Source organism: Sander vitreus, chromosome 16 (assembly GCF_031162955.1).
Source record: "Sander vitreus isolate 19-12246 chromosome 16, sanVit1, whole genome shotgun sequence".
NCBI classification, from domain to species: Eukaryota; Metazoa; Chordata; class Actinopteri; order Perciformes; family Percidae; genus Sander; species Sander vitreus.
Genome location: NC_135870.1, coordinates 2452595 through 2471551, shown reverse-complemented (window position 1 = coordinate 2471551; position 18957 = coordinate 2452595). Strand labels below are relative to the sequence as shown.

At 44.8% G+C, this 18957-nt stretch overlaps 1 protein-coding gene across 1 annotated transcript; it reads right to left on the bottom strand.

Moving 5' to 3' along the window:
• Nucleotides 1-10679: 10679 nt before the first annotated feature.
• zcchc9 (zinc finger, CCHC domain containing 9) lies at nucleotides 10680-15172 on the bottom strand. The gene is made up of 6 exons (XM_078272143.1): nucleotides 15114-15172; nucleotides 13084-13483; nucleotides 12785-12935; nucleotides 12610-12702; nucleotides 12461-12529; nucleotides 10680-10938 (listed from the first exon to the last, which is right to left on the bottom strand). The coding sequence occupies exons 2-6, from the start codon at nucleotides 13459-13461 to the stop codon at nucleotides 10826-10828; spliced, it is 804 nt and encodes a 267-aa protein (XP_078128269.1). The 5' UTR covers nucleotides 13462-13483; nucleotides 15114-15172; the 3' UTR covers nucleotides 10680-10825.
• Nucleotides 15173-18957: the final 3785 nt, after the last annotated feature.

Here is an 18957-nt window from a genome sequence, read left to right as displayed (position 1 = left end):
AAACCTCACAATTAAATACAAAATGAAGGGAAAAACTGCAAAAGAGCCCACTTTTTGGAAGAAAGAACCCCCCCCACTCGGCTGGCTGCGGGCATGAATTGGAATTGATTCAGGAAATCGTTGGCAATACCCAGCCCGACCCCTGACTCCAGCTCCGTACTTCACACACAGACATGAGTGATATCCATCTTCTACTTTATTATGTATTACAGCTCCCGTTCTACGACTGCACAAAAAGCCAAAATGTGGTTCCACAGTTCTGGAAAATCAAAATCTGGAAAATCCTCATAACCTCATTACAGGTCAGATTGTTCTTAGTTTTTCTCATGATCTAATGTACGAGGTTCGTCTGCAGAGGACTGGACTAGAGTCTGGTTTTCAAAGAGCCAAGGAGTTCCCAGAAACCTTTTGCATCATCATTGATCTAACACCTTTTTACACTCTCTCCAGGGGGGGAAACACACACACACACACACACACACACACACACACCTCTGCTCAGTGTCCGTGGAAAACAAAAAAAAGCTTTATCTTTAAAAAAAGCTTGATTTTTCATTTGAAGAATCTGGACTGAAAACAGACTGTGATGTTTCCTCTGAGAGCTGCAGTGAGTTTGTACTGACGCATTATATCTGAAGGTCGGTTTTATTAATGAAGTCAGGGTGTTGACAGCCTCACTGCCCCCCCAATGTTTTAACCCTTGTGTTGTCTTCCCATCAACCATCAACCTTAGGCGCTTTGTCTGAAGTTTTTGTTGTATTTTTTAACGTTTTTTTTTAATTCATGGCCAATAAACCTAATTTTTAGGACATTATACATTATACAGTGCTCAGCATAAATGAGTACACCCATGCTAAATTTGACTAAAAAGAGGAATAAAAAAAAAAAATCATCTTAAATCTCTTAATGCCTTAATTAAAAAAATGAGGAAATATCCAACCTTTAAGGACACCAATTTTCTTTGTGAATGAATAATGTATCGTTTGTGAATCGAAATAAGTGCGTTAGTGCGGCGGTCAACAGAAAGTGTTCGCTCCCAGGCTCAACCCCCTCTCTGTCAAAACCCCCAAAAAACCCAAGAGGTGAACAGGTGAAGAAATCAAATATATAATATATATAATATCAATAACTTCCGCTCAAACCGCGATGAAAACGCCCACCACCTACAATATAAGTGCACAATATAATAATGATTAAAGAATATAAATGAGACCATGAACGACATACAATATGTGGCTCCTACAGCTGTTTCAACTGCAGTCAGGGCAACTTGAAACCAAAGTTGTGTAGTTTTGGGGAGAGAAATGGTGGACAAGAGAGTATCTGTTCAGAGGTGTAGCGACGAATATAATTACTATGTGGTGACCGCAAGAAACATCCTTAAAAATGGAAAAATAATGAGACAAATTCAATGTGAAATAACATTAACTAAGACATATTTGTCGATCTACACATCAGACACACGTCTGACCTGCACATTAATACACTTATCTCGCTGCGCTTTTTTTTTAATCTTTGCTATGCATTAACTAGCCGCATCAATAAAGGCTTTTCAACTTTTCCTTTAACAACAGTGCCTTGGTTTTCACACTGTTCTGATGCCATTGGATCACACCAAAGAGTCATTTGTTAGATATTTTTTTTCAACCACTACCAAAAGGAAGTGCTCCTTTTCTCTGTCTTCCCACTACCTTTTATCTTGCCTATCCTCTTGCACTTCTGTTTCAGTTCCTAGGTCTTAATTGATTGACTGTAGGCAACATGTCAACCAATTGTGAAAATGTTCTCAGACTTTTAAGTTGTGAACGTTTTCTGTTTTTACTTGTTTTACAGTGGTGTTCCTTGAAGTAAAAGTATTAATACCACACTGTAAAAAGTAAAAGTCCGGACTTCCGGTTTGGGCCATGCTGGAGTAGGAAGCACGAGAGACGAGCTCCGACCTAACTCGACCTATAACGTTCCTTAAAAGTGCTTTTAACGCCGTAGAACTGTAAAACGACGGCTATTAAAGTGTTAATTAGCCTCGAACGTATAATGACCACCTCCAGACACAAACAATCGACGACGCGGAACACCATTGCTAGCAAGCTAGCTACTATGGCCTCCCCTGCTAACGAACGCTCCTCCAACGACGACGACGATGGAACCTCCATGGGCCAGCTGGTGGAAGAGCTGTCCAAGCAACGTGCCAGTTTAAGAGAGGACATTTCCATCCTCATTCAGGAATCTATTGGCCCTTTGCAGACTTCTGTGAACGCTATAAAAGAGACTGTGGATACATTTCAACGCCGCTTGACTGCAACGGAATCCCTAGCAGCTCATCATCAAATCACTGCAAACACAGAATACAAAGCTCCTGGATCGCATTGAGGACTTAGAAAACCGCTCTCGCAGATCTAATCTGAGAATTGTAAATGTTGCGGAAGACAGTGAAGGGGGCGAGGATCCTGTAGCGTTTATGTCAAACATGCTGATGGAGATTATGGCCAGGGATGTGCAGGGAGGTCGCACAGAGTGGGCAAAAAGCCTGAACACACTTGAAGGTCTCCTTGGCCGTTTGTGGTATGCTTCCAATGATTCCAGGAAAAGGAGCGAGCGCTGCGATGGGCTAGACAACGTGACCTGAAATACAAGAAGTCTACCCTGAGAATATACCAAGATTTCAGCGTCAGTCTGTCAAGAAGACGTCAACGACTTCAAGCAAGCCCTTTACAAAAAGGGAATAAAAGTCCAGCTGCTTTACCCAGCCTGCCTGCGAGTCTCTTTCGGAGGAAATACATTTACATTTGACATACGGGAGGAAGCCAAGGCGTTCTACAATCAACAGGTGATGACCCATGAGTGACCCAACAGATTGCTTAACAGCTTAGCTCTGAACTTGTTACGAAGTGGCTAGGTGGCTACTTTGGCTGACTGCCAGCGGCTATTTTACCACCGTTAATTATTTCAGACTGAACTGTGCTTGAGGAGATGGGTTGTCTTCACCAACTGGTATAAAAGGACTTAAATGAACATTTTGAGGTATATCTGTGTTATGTAAATGTGTTTGTTTGGGATCATCCTAAACTGGGACTTATGTGATAACGGTGGTGGCTAACTGGCTACGTTACACTAAGCAATATATTAATGTTAGCTAAATGTTACTGTTTAACGTTACTATCGTTGCCCAAGCTCACTGTCGGAATAGTCCGTGATGATGTGGCGAATGTTAGACTGCGATATTGATTATTTTACTAGATAACTGTTTCTAGTTTAACTTTTAGATGGTCAAAGGCTCTCCCGTAGGTTAACGGTTTAGTTAAGACACAATGCATCCTCGGAAGATTCAAGATTCAGTGGGGGACCAGCTGTCTGCCTATGTTCTGGAGACAGACATTGGATATTTTTATGTTATTTTCAATGTTGGGATGGGTTTGATTATTGACATGACCAATTTTTGTTCACTCTGTGCTAAAACAGGTTTTTATACTGCCGAATGGGATTTTTGTACATTTTGTATGACTATTATTTTGGATGAGTTGTTGACGAGCGGTCACCTTTCTGCTATGGGGTGCACGCTCCACCCCCTCCCCCTCTTCCCTCTCAAGGCACATGTCTGATGGCACAAATGATAGTAGAGCAGAAGTAAGCGTGTCATCCACCCGATGTATAAGCTGGAATGTTAAGGGCATGAACGGGCCGATTAAAACAGCACAAATGTTTTCCCACCTGAAAAAATTAAATGTAGGTGTAGCATTTTTACAAGAAACTCACTTGACCATAGCGGATCAAGTTAGGCTCCGGAAAAACTGGGTTGGACAGACTTTCCATTCTACCTTTAACACCAAGGCACGGGGAGCGGCAATATTGATCCATAAAAAAAATATTGTTTACGCCTTCAAAAACGATCTCTGATCCTCAAGGACGGTTTATAATAGTGTCAGGTTCCCTCTTTAATACCCCAGTCGTACTTATGTCAGGTTCCCTCTTTAATACCCCAGTCGTACTTATGTCAGGTTCCCTCTTTAATACCCCAGTCGTACTTATAAGCCCGTAACTGGGTTGATGTTGGCTTCATTAACAAACTCATCTCCCTGATTCCAAATCTAGATTCAGGCTCATTCTTGCTGGGGATCTGAATACTGTGACTGACCCAGCTATAGATCGCTCCAATCCTAAAACTTTAGCACGTTCCAAAATGTCCCAGGCTCTTTGTTATTTCATGGATCAAACTGGCTGTGTTGACCCATGGAGGTTTTTCTACCCACAGAAAAAGGAACTGTCTTTCTTTTCACACGTCCATCATACATACAGTAGAATAGATTACTTTTTTATTGACAGAACACTCCTTCCTTCTGTAAAAAACGTAGAGTATACTGCCATAGTGGAATCAGACCATGCACCCGTGATTCTTGATCTTGTTTTCTCTCAAAACCTAGCACAGCAACTTATTGGCAGACAGTTTTGTGAATTTGTATCTAAGGCAATTGATGAGTTTTTGTTGTTCAACAGATCAGACTTAATATCACCATCTACTTTATGGGAGACACTGAAAGTTGTCATAAGGGGAGAAATTATTTCATACTCCATATCACGTAATAATGCAAGAAAACAGAGGGAGCAAGAACTTATCAACTCTATAAGAAAAATAGACCACCAATATTCCTCAGCCCCAACTCCAGAATATATAAAGACAAAATCGCTCTGAAAACTCAGTACGAGTTATTATCGACACAAAAAACAGAGAGACACCTCATCTGGTCAAAGGGGCACTACTAGGAGCATGGGGGAAAAGCAGGCCGATCGTTAGTCAGTTGAAATGTAGTTCAGCATCTCGTACGATCCCACAGATTCGCAGTGGTTCACGGTTAACAATAGATCCAGTGGAAATAAACAATGCTTTTAAAGCATTTTACTTGGACTTGTATACATCTAAATTTCCACAAGATACATCAAACATGTTACAGTTTTTCAATGATCTAGATATCCCTAAAATAGATGTGGCTGTTAAAACTGACTTGGACAAACCCTTGCGACTTCAAGAAATCTCTGATTCCATACAGAAAATGCAAAGTGGTAGCCCGGCTAGCTCCCATTCTTCTGGAAATGTTCAATCATTCACTGAGTCAATCAAACCTACCACAGAACTTAACAGAGGCTTCTATCTCACTAATTTTGAAACCCGGTAAGGACCCGCTTGAGTGTGGGTCGTTTTGGCCAATTTCACTCCTAAACACAGATGTAAAGATATTAGCTAAACTCCTTGCCTCAAGATTGGATACTGTAATGCCCCATATAATCTCAATGGACCAAACCAGATTCATGAAGAACCGCCACTCTTTCACAAATATTCGTAAACTCTTGAATGTTGTACACTCTCCAGCGTCCGGGGGGGAATCCAGAAGTGGTTGTCTCCCTGGATGCGGAGAAGGCATTTGACAGAATCAAGTGGGGTTATCTGTTTGCCGTCCTAGAAAGATTTGGCTTTGGTTCTAATTTTATCTCTTATATCCGCCTGTTATATACTTCCCCAAAAGCATCAGTGATAACTAACAAATTAGCTTCCCAACTTTTCCCTCTGTCAAGGGACACCAGACAGGGCTGTCCCCTCGACCCACTCCTGTTCGCATTAGCTATAGAGCCTCTGTCGATTAAGTTGAGAATACGTCATACGCAGGCTTCACATGATGGGAGTTGAACATAGAATTTCTCTATATGCAGACGATTTATTGCTCTATATATCTGATCCAGTGTCCTGTGTCCCTGATATTGTGGAAATGTTACATATATTTGGGCTTTTCTCCGGTTACAAACTGAACCTGTCTAAAAGTGAATGTTTTCCACTCAATTTGGCTCAGATTTCAGATAATGAAAGCTGAGCCAGAAGGCAAAGCTCTCAATCTACCGGTCAGTTTTTGTTCCTACCCTCACCTATGGTCATGAAGGCTGGGTCATGACCGAAAGAACAAGATCCAGGGTACAAGCGGCCGAAATGGGTTTCCTCAGGAGGGTAGCTGGCGTCTCCCTTAGAGATAGGGTGAGAAGCTCAGTTATCCGTGAGGAGCTCGGAGTAGAGCCGCTGCTCCTTCGCGTCAAAAGGAGCCAGTTGAGGTGGTTCGGGCATCTGGTAAGGATGCCCCCTGGGCGCCTCCCTAGGGAGGTGTTCCAGGCACGTCCAGCTGGGAGGAGGTCTCGGGGAAGACCCAGGACTAGGTGGAGGGATTATATCTCTAACCTGGCCTGGGAACGCCTCGGGATCCCCCAGTCGGAGCTGGTTAATGTGGCTCGGGAAAGGGAAGTTTGGGGTCCCCTGCTGGAGCTGCTACCCCCGCGACCCGAAACCGGATAAGCGGACAAAGATGGATGGATGGATGGAGATTTCAGATAATGAACTCCCTTTCCGTATTTCCAAATCTGGCTTTACTTAGGCGTACAGATCACCCGTAACTTCTCTGATCTTTATAAGAAGTATTTCAAACCCCTCATGAGAAAACTAGAATCAGACCTTCAGAGATGGTCAGCCCTATACCTCTCTCACAGGTAGAGTTAATTGTATAAAAAGGAATGTTTTACCTAGATTTTTGTATATATTTTTGCCCAAATCCTTTTATCAGTCTTTAAATAAATTAATCTTTTCATTTCTGTGGGATGGTAAAAATCCTAGAATCCGGAGAGAGTTCCTAGAGAGACCCAAGAGCCAGGGTGGTCTAGCACTTCCCAATCTAAGGAATTATTATTGGGCGTCAAACATACAAAAAGTTATTTACTGGTTTCAGTCTCCAGAAAGGGAATGGTGCCAAGTTGAAGGAAACTCCTGCTTATCAACATCTCTCTCCACTTTAAATACAGCAAAATTACCTTTCTCACCATCACAGTATACTTTAAACCTTGTAGTACGTTCTACTCTCAAAATATGGGCACAATTTAGGCAACACTTCAAACTTCTTGACTTTTCTATGTGTAGCCCTATTTCCATTAACCACCTCTTTCCTGCAGCCAGATTGGATCTTACCTTTACACAGTGGCACAGAGTTGGTCTTCTTAGATGTAGTGACTTTTATATAGATGGTCTTTTTGGCAGTTTTAATGATCTTACTAAAAGATTTAAACTACAACGGTCAGGTCCAGGTCCGTCACTTTATCCAAACATGGAGCTCAACCTTTCCAGCCTTACCAGTAAATTCTGAGCTGGACAATATCTTACAAACTCCTGTGCAGCATAAAGGCCAGATTTCAAATATATCCAACACAATCTTATCTTTTCAAAAAGTGTCATTAGATAAAATCAGAACTGATTGGACTGCGCTCAGAGTAGTTAATGGCACATCCTCCTGTGCCCGCACCGAATTTATTATACCAAATCAAAACTGTCCAAGATATACCCAGACATCGATGACAGGTGTGACCGCTGTAATTCTACTTCAGCCGACATGGCTCATACGTTTTGGACTTGTCCAAAGTTAAGAGATTTTTGGTCAACTGTTTGCAAAACTTTAAATGAAGCATTTGACACCAATGTGAGGCCAAATGCAGAAATGGCCATTTTTGGCGTATTAGTAAGTGAGGTCTTAATGACCACTAATAAGAGAAACACGTTTGCTTTTGCCTCCCTGTTGGCTCGTAGAAGGATAGTATTGGAGTGGAAATCTCCCAAACCACCATCTGGCTTAACAACCTGATGCTATTCCTGAAATTAGAAAAAATAAAGTATTTCTCTAGAGGATCAACTGATACAGTCAATAAGATATGGGATCTGTTGTTGTTGTACTTTGAGAGGCTTAACACTCTCCCCCCAGATAATATAAGGCCCTAACAGCTCTGCCCAATACACACAGTTGCATTGTCTGATGCCTGATGTGATCTTTACACGAAACCCGTCAACCTGATCCCCCCCCCCCAGTATGTGGGTGGTGTGGTATCGATTTTCAAACAAGAAAACAAATCAAGACACTGTAACCAAATGATTAGATCTGTATTGTTTTACCTTTCTTGAATAAAAAAATGTTTAAAAAAAAAAAAAAAAAAGTAAAAGTCCTGCATTGAAAATGTTACTTCAGTAAAAGTGTGTAAGTATCTTCAGGAACATGTAGTTAAAGTATTACACCACTGTAGAAAGAGTAGAGGATCAACCAGCTGTGTGTTTAACGGTCTGATCATCTCAGCTGGACTTGTAGCCGTTATATTGACGGCTAGTTTACTTTATAATAAAACATCAGATTTATAAACTACACGTGTTCTGTGTGCAGTAATCTTAATATGTAAAGTAACTAAAGCTGTAACAGATGAATGTAGTGGAGTAAAAAGTCCAATATTTCTCTCTGAAATGTAGCGGAGTAGAAGTAGAAAGTGGCATGAAAAGAAAAGACTCAAGTAAAGTACAAGTACCTCAACATTTGGACTGAAGTACAGTAGTGGAGTAAATGTACTTAGTTACATTGCACCGCTGTTCTTATGCAACCTGAACACATCATGAAGCTCATGCACCATCTTCATCCGATGCATTATCACATAGGTCAGGGTCAGCTGACTGGATGTGACATGTCTCCATCAGTAACAGAGGAACTGAGATTGAGTCAGTGCTGCCACCGAGTGGCCGAGTCTTCACATTACAGCTGCATTAAACCAAAGTCACAAACACACAGGCTTCGTCATAAACAAACGGGGGGGGGGGGCGGAGTTCATAAGCGGAGTTCATGTCCCAGAAGGAGTTAAGGAGAAAACACAAGACTTTCACCAAGAAACAGGTGTTCATGTCCTGAAGAAGTTAAGGAGAAAACACAAGACTTTCACCAGGAAACAGGTGTTCATGTCCTGAAGAAGTTAAGGAGAAAACACAAGACTTTCACCAGGAAACAGGTGTTCATGTCCTGAAGAAGTTAAGGAGAAAACACAAGACTTTCACCCAGGAAACAGGTGTTCATGTCCTGAAGAACTACTTAAAGGGACCGGTGTTTTAACCCAAACCACGATAATTTTTCTGATCTTAACTAGTCGTTTTGGTGTCTAAACTTAACTGTTGTCATCGCCACAACTCACCTTTTACTAGCTAAATTGTAATGACCACTAAACTGTCATGTGACCGTGCGGCGGTCGCTGTAATTCCAAGAATTGTTGTGCAACATCATACAAATGCGTTGATGAGAATGCGTTGCAACCTGCACACAGATTGTGTTGACAATATTACATAGATACCTTCCCTCTACAGATAAAGATGTGATCTTATCAAAAGCTACTAAATGGACCGTGGAGTGAGATTGTTTCATAAAAATGTCTTTCACAGATTAGTGCATCCAACTGATTGATATTGATTGAGTTTGTTATGAGTCAAACTCAAGGTCCACTTACTAGCTTCTTCCAGAGTTTTCAACCCCGTCTCTCAGTTTTCCTCAGCGGATAGAGTCTGCTCAGTTGTCATGCTGCAGTTTAACGCCCTGGGAAAAAAAATGTTTACTACTTTTATAAGGAAAACAAGTTAATCATAACAGAAGTGTTTCCAAACGTCTCCGGTTTAGGGGGCTCGGAAACGCCAGAGCAGGGGGAATGAGAGGGGGAAAACACCAGAGCAGGGGGAATGAGAGGGGGGAAAACACCAGAGCAGGGGGGAACGAGAGGGGGAAACACCAGAGCAGGGGGGAACGAGAGGGGGGAAACACCAGAGCAGGGGGGAATGAGAGGGGGAAAACACCAGAGCAGGGGGAATGAGAGGGGGAAACACCAGAGCAGGGGGGAATGAGACGGGGGAAAACACCAGAGCAGGGGGGAATGAGAGGGGGAAAACACCAGAGCAGGGGGGAATGAGAGGGGGAAAACACCAGAGCAGGGGGGAATGAGAGGGGCCAGAGCAGGGGGGAACGAGAGGGGGAGACGCCAGAGCAGGGGGGAACGAGAGGGGGGAGACGCCAGAGCAGGGGGAACGAGAGGGGGAGACGCCAGAGCAGGGGGAAACGAGAGGGGGGAGACGCCAGAGCAGGGGGAACGAGAGATGCCAGAGCAGGGGGGAACGAGAGGGGGGAGACGCCAGAGCAGGGGGGGAAACGAGAGATGCCAGAGCAGGGGGAAACGAGAGATGCCAGAGCAGGGGGGAATGAGAGGGGGCCAGAGCAGGGGGAATGAGAGGGGGAGACGCCAGAGCAGGGGGGAATGAGAGGGGGAGACGCCAGAGCAGGGGGGAACGAGAGGGGGGACGCCAGAGCAGGGGGGAATGAGAGGGGGCCAGAGCAGGGGGAATGAGAGGGGGAGGCGCCAGAGCAGGGGGAACGAGAGGGGGAGGCGCCAGAGCAGGGGGAACGAGAGGGGGACGCCAGAGCAGGGGGAATGAGAGGGGGAGACGCCAGAGCAGGGGGAACGAGAGATGCCAGAGCAGGGGGGAATGAGAGGGGGGAGACGCCAGAGCAGGGGGAACGAGAGGGGGGACGCCAGAGCAGGGGGGAATGAGAGGGGGAGACGCCAGAGCAGGGGGAATGAGAGGGGGAGGCGCCAGAGCAGGGGGAATGAGAGGGGGAGATGCCAGAGCAGGGGGAACGAGAGGGGGAGACGCCAGAGCAGGGGGAACGAGAGGGGGAAACGCAGCAGAAGATATTCCTTTTTAAACCAAAACGTAGTAATGTAAATGTAGCCTGTAACAGCCAATGTTTGGCTGTTACAAACAACTCCATAATCAAAAGTATTGTTCAAGCTCTGGAATAAAGTAACGCTGTAAATATACAGAAGAAATACTTTAATAAAAGGATTTCAAATATACACAGAGGGAATCAGAAGGTGTGTGAGGAAACAGAGATTAGTCCATAGAGTCCAGAAGGTAAATCTGGTCAGAGAAACAGAGTCAGAGTGATGACTCGGCTGCTCATCAGAACTTCACCACCTTCTCTTGTTTGGGTTTGGTTTTCTTCACCGGAACGTGGACGTCCTCGTAGTCGGCGCTCATATTGTTGGACAACCAGGGAACCGTCACCGAGTTAGCTGGAAGGAGAGACAGAGTCGAGATAAGACACACACAATATCACAGTGGGCAGAACACCTGAAACTCCCCGACACTTACTGCTCTCAGAAATAATGGAGCAACACCAAATTTATAACGTCTCGGGTTTACTGGTTCTGCTTTAGTGTTTCTAATATTTTCGTAAAAGGCGAACAATGAGCAGCTGACAGACGGCGAGTAAAGGAGAGAGCTGATGATGTCACACAGACGACCAGCGACGTGTGCTCAGAACAGCATATGGATCTGAAAGTTATCGTCCCTTAAGTCATATGGAAGTCTGTAAACTGTGTGCAAGGTTGAAACGGCAGGCTAGTAAATGCTCTGTTCTTGGGTCGCATCACGTTTTCACCTCAAGTGAACCGAGACCCCCATTTTCAAGCGGACCAGAGTTTGTTTGTTTTAATCGGCAACCGAATCCTACTTGGAATAGTTTCAAAAATTACGATTCCAGTAGAATCTGGAGTTTCTTTATAGGAATCGTACAGAGTGAGACATCACACTTCTGTAACATCTTTGTTGGGAGTCACACATGCTCAGTACCTAGGTAAGGACTACTAGCCAGTCAGAAGCAGAGTATGAGGGCGTGCCCTGACAGTACCTAGGTAAGGACTACTAGCCAGTCAGAAGCAGAGTATGAGGGCGTGCCCTGACAGTAGCTAGGTAAGGACTACTAGCCAGTCAGAAGCAGAGTATGAGGGCGTGGCCTGACAGTACCTAGGTAAGGACTACTAGCCAGTCAGAAGCAGAGTATGAGGGTGTGCCCTGACAGTACCTAGGTAAGGACTACTAGCCAGTCAGAAGCAGAGTATGAGGGCGTGCCCTGACAGTAGCTAGGTAAGGACTACTAGCCAGTCAGAAGCAGAGTATGAGGGCGTGCCCTGACAGTAGCTAGGTAAGGACTACTAGCCAGTCAGAAGCAGAGAATGAGGTGTGCCCTGACAGTACCTAGGTAAGGACTACTAGCCAGTCAGAAGCAGAGTATGAGGGCGTGCCCTGACAGTACCTAGGTAAGGACTACTAGCCAGTCAGAAGCAGAGTATGAGGGCGTGTCCTGACAGTACCTAGGTAAGGACTACTAGCCAGTCAGAAGCAGAGTATGAGGGCGTGCCCTGACAGTACCTAGGTAAGGACTACTAGCCAGTCAGAAGCAGAGTATGAGGGCGTGCCCTGACAGTACCTAGGTAAGGACTACTAGCCAGTCAGAAGCAGAGTATGAGGACGTGCCATGCTAGCAGCTAGGCGAGCATTATAACGTGTGTTCCAAAGTGACCACGTTTGTCTCTGAAGTAAAGGCTGGACTACAATAGAGCTGTTTGGAGCAGTTTGTGAACAGTGTTTTCTGTTGGAGATGGTAAGTCCCTTTGGGGGGGACTTTGGGCTTTTTCACTTTGTAAACCAAAAAGCATAATATGACCACTTTAAAACGTAATACTTCTGTATTTTTTCAGGCGAGGTGTATTACTCTGCGGGACACGGTGAGGAAGCAGTTTGAAGATGACTCACTTGCAGCCTGATGCTCCGGACAGTCCTTCTGGAAATGTTCCACTGAACCACAAACACGACAGGAACCTCCTGCAGACACACACACACGATCATGTAAACTGGTGCGATATTAATTCAGTACAATGTGATATTATATCTGTGTTTGGTACCTTGTGCATAAAGTCCTTTAGGATTATCTGGGCAGGCCCGCGACAAGTGTCCCGTCTTACTACAGATGAAGCACTTGGCGTACGGGTATTCGCCTGAAAACACAGAAATATTGAACATTATTAAAGCCGTATTAAATATGAATTCATATCACAGATGTCCCGCTGTGAATCTCACCCAGAGCGGGGTCCACTTTAGCTCTACACTTCTGGATCTCGTGTTCGGTGGAGCCGCAGCGGTAGCAGATGCCTCGGCCCATCTCCTCGTCTCGGTCCGCCTCCGGACAGTCGGCCAAACCGTGACCGGGCTTCCTGCAGTTAAAACACAGCTGGAGGAGGGAAGGAAACAAGGAGAGTGATGAGAGGGAGGACGGGAGCAAAAGTGGATTTGGACACGCCCTAAACGCATCTGCGCCCTGCTCTTCACGCCGTGCGCTTAGATTGTTAAAATAGGGCCCGTGGTGTGAAATCACTCACCATGTTGTTCTTCTTGTTGTCCTGCCTCTTTACCCTCCTGTCCTCTCGCCTTCGGTCTTTCCTCAGGGCCATTTCCGCCTCCTCCCTGAACTCCCGCTCCCCCTCCCTCCCTCCGTTACTCCCCCTGGGCAGTGGCTGGCCCGTCTGCTGGAGATACTCCAGGAAGCCGTTGACGTCCTCGCTGGCGTAGTCCTTCTTCGGACGGTTGGGTTTCTTCACGGCTGATCCGCCAGCCTCAGTCCCTCTCAGATGGTCCCTCTGAGGTCTTCCTCCTCCTCCTCCTCCTCCTCCTCCTTTTCCTCCTCTCAGCTGACTCCATGGAGTGGCCTCAGCCGGCTTGTGTTTATGCACATTATTGGCTCTCGCCCACCTCGTCATGACTGCACCCCTGTGGCTGAAGCTAAAGACAGAAAGAAGTGTGTTTCAGATGAAATATTTGACAGCAACAACATAGTTTAGTTAGCTTTAGTTCAGTTACCGTGCTAACTGCACGTCAGCGCACGGGTCCACTACGTGACAAACCCTATGGAGCGTACCACGTGACGTGTGCGCATATTTTGACAGAGTGTCTAAGTGAAGAATAGAGACACATTTTTTTTATTAATTTAACTTTAATACTTTTCATCCATGACCGACCTGTGGACCTAAAGGCAGTTACACACCGGGCCGACAATCGGCCGTCTGACAGTCTGGCGAGGTCGGTGACTCGAGTCTGGTCGGTGTGTTCGTGCCGTTGTCCGTTGGAGGAGCCGTCGGCCTTCATTTTGGCCGACCTGACATGTTCAGTCAGAGACGGGACAGTCGGGACTCACCCGGAAACGGGGAGCGGGATGAGCGTGACTAGAGCCTCTCAAAATCTGAGGAAAGTCTTTTAAACTGACCTTTGTGGATCTGAAATGAAGATTCAGCTGCACGGCCTGTTTCTCTCTTTAAATGTTTTCAGAAACACGTTTCGGTGAACTATTTTAGGACAATATGAGATCGTATTCTGAACGAGACGCCATGACAGTCTGGCTGTGAATTTCCGGAGAAACCAGACCCACGTGACGCGTTCGTCCAATCAGCTGCTGGTTTGCATTTTTTGGGCGACAATCCAGATTAGCGCCGCCTGCTGTTATGGAGACGTATTACGTCTCATCTCTACGGTGTTCTGAGGAACTTTTAGACCAACTCGGGGAGACTGATCAGCCACACTGGCTTTACTGCCGACGTTTGTCCGTCTGGTTGGTGTGTAACGGCCTTATGACACACTGCTCTACCCAACAGCATATTAAGGAGTTAAAATGAACCTTAAACATCTACAGCAGGAAAATGGAACAAACACATTAACGCAGCAGGAATATTAATCCATATTTGCCCATATTTAATGCTGGTCTCTAGACTTTATCCTTGCACTATTGGACTTATTTGCACTACCACCATGACACACACTAAGGCATTTTTTTGGGATCAATAAAAATCAGTCTATCTATATATCTCTCTATCTATCCATCAGATAGAAGAGGAAACACTGACAGGGAACATTTTACATATAACTACTTTTAGCTGATACATACATGTTGAATGCAGGACTTGTAACGTTAGTGGAGTATTGTCAGTGTGGCATTAGTACTTCTACTTCGGTAAAGTGTCTGAATACTTCTTCCTCCAAGTTTAAAGTACACGAACAACGTGAACGGTTGACGGTGAATATAGCCAAAGGTCTCACACATTGCTGAGACTGTCTGTGGTTGTTGAATGTAACTGCCATTTAAACACCTTAAAAAGAAATGACTATACGTCAAAACAACTGACGTTAGAATTAACGTTTGCTTACGTGTTTCTGTTTTCAACGTTAGCAGCTAGCTAGCTAAGCTATAAGCTAACGTTAAGCTAGCTAAAACACAGAGCGTTACGTTAGTTTCTATCGGAAGAAATGCATTTTCCCGACTAGCGAAGATACCTAATACAACATGATGACAAAATAAACTCTCCCTACCGGAAATTTCGCTTAAAAAAAAAAGATTAATGTTAGATAAAAACAACGTTACCTTCCGAGATGTTCAGCCCATGTGTTTGTATTATTGCTGGAAGCGAATTTGCGTTTCCTAGGACGAAATAGGAATGTCCCGCCCTACTCTGCCTTACTCTGCCTCTGATTGGCTTACCTTGTTAACCCTAACCAATCCAAACACATGCAACGAGTATTAGCCAATCATAGGCAGAGTAAGGCGGGTCATTCATTATTTGACGTTGTTTATTGGCGGATCGCAACGTGTAGAACAATTATCAGACTTCAGTGACTGTAATGATAGATACCTTATTGATCCCCAACGGGAAATTCAAGATTCCAGTAGCTTACATAGACATCACACACAACATACACATACATCATAAACAGGATGATAAAATAACAAATCCACATGAATAATATAAACAATAAAAGAAAAGATACTAAATAAAAGAAATCCACATGTATGTACTAAGGGATGTATAAGCATGAGAGGCTTGCAGTGACCGGGCAGGGACTGACCCTGGGATTCAGCCTGCATGGTGAGGTGCTCTATGAGAGGGTGTGTCATGGTGGTAGTCTGCCAGCCAGTTTATGTTATGTTAGCGAGCAAATTTTAGCACAACTGCCCACAAAGTGCTGCTTGCTGGCGAAGTGCTCATTTCAAAACGTTACTGACATATAGACACTTTACAAACGGATAACCCCGTCATTGTAACCAAAATATGTCTGAGCTTATTTGCAGAGCTGATGTCAGTGAACTAGCATGTTGCTACTCCTCACAGCAGGCTGCTGGAAACACGACTATCAACACACAGGACCAGTCGACCAATCGCTGTCCTTGCGGTCTGCGTCGCCTTGACACAAAGTTAAACATTTTTGGAGGTGCACGTCGAGCTACGGCGGAGGGCTCGGAGAGGGGTTTTGCGGTGACACAGAGGGGTCTGCGGCGGCACGCCGTCGATTTGACGCAGAAGCATGAATCAGCCTTCAGGTTGAAGATGTGCTTCAGTGGCTCCCCCCGTTCAGCAGCACAGACTCTGAGCAGCCTTGGACACAGTCCGTCAGGCCCGGCTGCCTTCCTGGGGCGTAGTTGTGGGGCAGTGATGACTGGGGGGGGGGGGGGGGTAAGGTGACCAGATTTCTGAGACAAAATCCAGAGACATTTTCAGCTCAGAAGTGTAAATACCTCCAAAACAGGTCATGTTTTTATCTTTGTAAAACTTCAAACGGGGACACTGCCCCAGGGGCGTCTAGACCTAGCGCTGCACTGGGGCACAATCTCCCCATAGGGGGGTCCATGGGCATGCTCCCCTGTAAGAACATTTTAACGTTTAAATGCATCAATCTGGTGCACTTTGGAAAGAAATCCAGAGGTTAGACTTGATTATTCTTATCTATGGATGGGAATATGTGTGCTGTAGCCTGAACTATTTTGCACTCAGAATTATAACCATGCACACACTGGTGGAATAATTTGTTCTTCATATTTTTCCATTAATGTCATTAGGAAGCATACCAGTAGAAATATATATTCATATTTGTAAGTGGATAAGTAAGTGGGATTATCTGGAATCTGGCAATATAGTAACCATTATGGTGAGATACACTGGCTAAGCAATTAATAAAAATGTCTTTGTTGACATAGCTTACATGAGAATACATTATAATGTTGGCCCTTTGGCTGAGTCTATCTGTCAGAGGGAGAGCAGGAGTGTGGTTGTGAAGAAGTTGGTAATTTCATGGCGTAGATTAACACTTTTACATGCACTATATCCGTGTCACATTCTCATTAGGGGCTGAGCCCCCCTAAAGGTCTGATCCTAGAACCGCCCCTGCTGCTACTTCATACTTGTACTCCACTACACCTCAGAGGGAAATGTTGTAATGTTTACTGCACTACATTTATCTCACAGCTTTTGCTTTATTGCTTCAGGCTGGGCTTGTTTCTGCAACAGCTCATTGAGTATCGGATACAGTTAAAACTATTGAGGAAATATTTTCCTGGTCTGGTGGCTGGTGACTAAAGCTGCTTACACGCCAACCAGACGGCCGACCGTTGTTGGACTGATCAGTCTCCCCGAGTTGGTCTAAAAAGTGCCTCAGAACACCGAAGAGACGAGACGTAATACGTCTCCATAACAGCAGGCGGCGCTAATCTGTATTGTCGCCCAAAAAATGAAAACCAGCAGCTGATTGGACGAACGCGTCACGTGGGTCTGGTTTCTCCGGAAAGTCAAAGCCAGACTGTCATGGCGTCTCGTTCAGAATACGATCTCATATTGTCCTAAAATAGGTCACCGTCACCGAAACGTGTTTCTGAAAACATTGTAAGAGAGAAATAGGCCGTGCAGCTGCTGAATCTGTCTTCATTTCAGATCAACAAAGGTCAGTTTAGAAGATTTTCGTGACACTAGTCATGCTCATCCCGCTCCCCGTTTCCTGGTCAGCTCTCCACCAATCAGATGGGTCATTGAGTCCGACTGCCGGTAGTGCCCGCCCCGCCGATTATACATGTCAAATCGGCCAAAATGAAGGACGACGGCCCCTCGTCACTGACCTCGCCAGACTGTCCGACAGCTGATTATCGGCTTGGTGTGTCAGCGCCTTTAAGTCCGTGGTCATCTTGTGGGGGAGGGGTGCATCAGCCTTTGATGGTTGCACTGAGAGTGAGAGTGAGAGTGAAGGGGAGGTGTGGGTTGGGCAGGCAAGCAAGGAAGAGCAGTGTCTGGGTAAGCAGTGGGTGGACAGACCACTGCCGCTGGAGCTGGGCTGTTGAACCTGTTGTAGAAGCGATTCAACTGGTTCACCCTGTCCAGATCTCCCTCCACAGAGCTGATACTCTTCCTCAGGCCAGTGATGGTCATTCTGTCCCACACCTCCTTCACGTTGTTCTCCTGTAACTTCCGTTCCACCTTCCTTCTGTATTCCTCTTTAGCCTCTCTCAGCTTGACTTTGAGTACCCCCTGTACGCACCTCAGTTCTGCCTGGCCCCCCTCTCTAAATGACAGGTTAAGTCTGCAGATAATGTAACTGGTCTCAATGGTTAAACTTGTGAAAATAAAAAAATAAAATAGGAATGCTATTATTTCTGCCAGTATGTATAGAGGCTATATTAAAGGAAGATATATTTTAAAGTGGGGTTGTGAAGCTGTTCAACATCAGTTTAAGTGGTCGCTATATTTATAATATTTTCACAGCTTTATCTTGCCATCAGACAAAAACTTTTTACCACGCAAAACACGGGAGTTGCTGGTTTACCGCTGCCTCCATAACTTAATTAGTTTGTTAGTTTTGTGAATTCCTAACCCTTTAAAACAGCAAAGTCACACAATAAGAAAATAACTAACCGATGGAGGCAGCCGTAGAGCACCAACTCCCATGTTCTGTGAGGTAAAATTAATGTTATTGTCAAAGGAGTCTGGTGGCTTTGGAGAGAGCAGAGATAACCTGACATATTCAAAAGTTAAAGCTCTCATCATTCAGAAGAAACCCTCTCAGGATGTGTTATTGTCCTAGGCCGAACTATATTTAATATTTTGCAGAAACGTTAACATGTCGGCAGCATTTTAATGATGGTTAAGGTGGCGCTAAATCTATTCTATATATTTCACAGATTGTAGTTACTTTGCAAATTTGCTATTTACTAACGAAAAGCAGTGATTCATTCATGTGTCTTCCATGTTCTGCATTTGATTTTTTGTAAATAATATAAACTTAATAACAGGACGACTCAGTCATTTAGTAAACTGGGGAGCCGTCTCCAAACCCTCTGATTCTAAGAAGACTTTACCTCCTAAAAGCTGAAGTCAGCAGAGTTTTTAAATGAGAAATGAGCTCTGTTGTAAACACGTGTTGCTGCGTTCCTGATCACATACTTTTTC